A 2,759-nucleotide genomic window follows, 5' to 3' on the forward strand; every position below is an offset into this window, starting at 1 on the left:
GCTATGGATGAAAATGGTATATTGAATCCTATTTTCCAATGTATTTTCAAAGTATACATGATGACTGTAGTTGATGGAGGTTCCGACTTTCATGTGTGATGATATTGAGTAATCTGGGAATTGGAATCAAAGTGAAAAATTGACTAGGGTTCCCAACATATCTGAGCATTGTTGAGTACATATACCTAAGATAACCTTTACATATACACAATAACCTCCATATCAAATCATCTTTGAGCATCTTTAACCGGTCATGATGCCTCCCTTGCCCCCGTTGCTCCAGCCACTCCAGGCTCCCGGCAGAGCCTGGGGATGGTCTGTGCTAGCGCAGACCATCTCCCAGCTCTGTCGGGTGCTTGGAGTGGCCGGAGCAACGGGGGGTGGAGGTGGCAGCGATGGTGGCTGAGAGTTGAGACTGGCCGGAGCAACACGGTGGTGGAGGTGGCAGCGATGGTGAGGAGGCGGCTGAGAGCTTAGACTGGCCGGAGCAACGCGGTGGTGGAGGTGGCAGCGATGGTGAGGAGGCGGCTGAGAGCTGAGAGGTGGAGGTAGCGGCTGAGAGCTGATGGTACTAGTTGCCCACTTGCCTCTGTCCTCTTTGCAGTTGTGAAAGAACACCTATTGATCAGCACAAGATACCTCTAAGTTCCAGGAAAGCGGCCAGTCCAGGCACCCGGCAGAGCCAGGGGATGGTCTGCGCTAGACAAGATGTGTATAACCTTTCAACCTAAAAAGATTTATAAATTCATGTTAATGAAGCAACACTATCAAATAGGAAAAATCTTCCGACTTGGTTCTTTATGTCATTACGTACATGAAATTTTTAATTGAAATGCAAGCAACCAATCTGATTTTTTTATTTTATAATGAGCATAGAGTTTTCAATTAAATCGAATTCTCCTTGAAGAGGTCAAGGGCCTTTATTCTTAATTTGTGAACCCAAGTTTGTCAACCTTAATAGGAATTTCAAATGTGAATGATCCATCTTTGTGTCCATCTAGCGGCGCAGACCATCCCCCGGCTCTGCCGGATGCCTCGACTGGCCGGAGCAACTCGGGGTGGAGGTGGCAGCGATGGTGGCTGAGAGCTGAGACTGGCCGAAGCAACTGGGGGTGGAGGTGGCAGTGATGGTGGCTGAGAGCTGAGACTGGCCGGAGCAACGTGGTGGTGGAGGTGGCAGCGATGGTGAGGAGGCGACTGAGAGCTCAGACTTGGACGTTGCGGCTGAGAGCTGAGGAGGCGGCTGAGAGCTCAGACTTCGACGTGTGGCGGCTGAGAGCTGAGTGAATGGTACTAGTTGCCCACTTGCCTCTCTCCTCTTTGCAATTGTGAAAGAACACCTATTGATCAACACAAGATACCTCCAAGTTCCAAGAAAGCGGCACCATCAGAGGGCTTAGACTCTGTGATATATCTGGTTCTTGTAAGGATTATTGGGTCAATAGATACTAGCCAACATGGGCACCAGCAAATAGTGAAGCACACTGACCTTGAAAGGCTGAAGAGTCCATCCCAATGGAGGACCAGCCTGCCCATATCATACTGCCCGAAGCCATTATGTCTGGCTTCAAAACTTCTGCTACTTGGAAATTATCGTTTGCAGAGTCATGTCCCCTTGGCAACTTTGGGAGCTTCATGGCTGAATTGGGCCTTCGCACCCCCCAGAATTTGTGCGGTTGCAGTGAAATTGGGTGCACTAGTGTAGTAGTCCAAAACAGCCTGCATTGTGCATGCCAATTAGACAAGATCTTCAAGGCATAAAATGATCATCTAATTACACACATTAACAGCTTTAGCACTATTAAAATTGAGATTACCTTTGTGCCATTCGTGGTTGGGACAATTATAGCAGGGATTGGGATTGGAGCTAATGGAATGTTGAACTGGCTATCGAGTTTGGCTGCTATAACCATCACCACACCCACAGCAGACAAATTTTTGATTGTGCTAACAACATTGCTCAATGTGGATCCCCCTAAGAGGAAATCTATACTATAGCTGCAAATCAAGACTCTGCCTTGCACCATTGGCTTCTTGAACAAGCTCGCATCCTGGCATTCGTTGGCATTTGGAAGTGTGCTACTATCATTATCCAGAGCATCGCTTGCGAGTATCAGACTATACATGCCTTTGCCAGGGGTACTTGCTGATCATGCCCACCCATCCGCACACATCAGTATTGTCCTAAGAACCCTCTTCTTGTACTTGCTCTGTCTAATCAAACCATAAGATGATGATAGTGAAAGCAAAGGAATTACATACATGCAAGCCCTATTCCTTGGACTGTCACATTGTTGCCCAGAATCATCAAGTTTGGATAGGTCCTGTCATGAACACTGGCGGCAACTGAGCATATCCAAGGGCTGAAGGACAAGATTGACTGGGGATAAGGGCCTGCATTCCCTGCAGCTTGAGCCACAAATACACCAGCTTTGTTTGCCGAAAGCATTGCCATATCAAAGGTGCTGAAGTATGTAGCAACCCCAGCTGGCGTGCCACCTGGACCAATGGACAGGCTCAAAATGTCGACCTTGTCTTTCACAGCCTGATTGGAGTATGATTCAAAGATGGGTCTCGTCAATGTAAGGATTATTGGGCTACAAAAGGCAAGCAAAGATATATCTGGTTCTTGTAGAAACTTGCTATTGCAAATGTTATTGGTTGAGATCTCTTGACGATTGCATCACTTTTTGGTCAATGGTTGAGATCTCTTGACGATTGCCACATGGAAATGGGCTGAACTCATCTAGAGAGACCAT

General features: G+C 47.2%; 1 protein-coding gene across 1 annotated transcript; it reads right to left on the reverse strand.

Moving 5' to 3' along the window:
* Positions 1 to 1,605: 1,605 nt before the first annotated feature.
* Positions 1,606 to 2,759, reverse strand: LOC147626686 (subtilisin-like protease SBT2.2). The gene is made up of 4 exons (XM_086816856.1): positions 2,688 to 2,759; positions 2,263 to 2,545; positions 1,818 to 2,146; positions 1,606 to 1,719 (listed from the first exon to the last, which is right to left on the reverse strand). Exons 1-4 carry the CDS (start codon positions 2,757 to 2,759, stop codon positions 1,606 to 1,608), a joined length of 798 nt encoding a protein of 265 aa, XP_086672982.1.

This window comes from Cibotium barometz, chromosome 22 (assembly GCF_041138505.1).
Source record: "Cibotium barometz isolate CiBa-2024 chromosome 22, ASM4113850v1, whole genome shotgun sequence".
In the NCBI taxonomy this organism is placed as follows: domain Eukaryota; kingdom Viridiplantae; phylum Streptophyta; class Polypodiopsida; order Cyatheales; family Cibotiaceae; genus Cibotium; species Cibotium barometz.

Coding starts and splice junctions, on each gene's coding strand:
- LOC147626686 (XM_086816856.1), bottom strand. CDS start 2,759: ATGGTCTCTCTAGATGAGTTCAGCCCATTTCCATGTGGCAATCGTCAA. Junction 2,147..2,262: donor CCAAGGAATAGGGCTTGCAT/GTATGTAATTCC, acceptor GGGCATGATCAG/CAAGTACCCCTGGCAAAGGC. Junction 1,720..1,817: donor CAACCACGAATGGCACAAAG/GTAATCTCAATT, acceptor TGCACAATGCAG/GCTGTTTTGGACTACTACAC.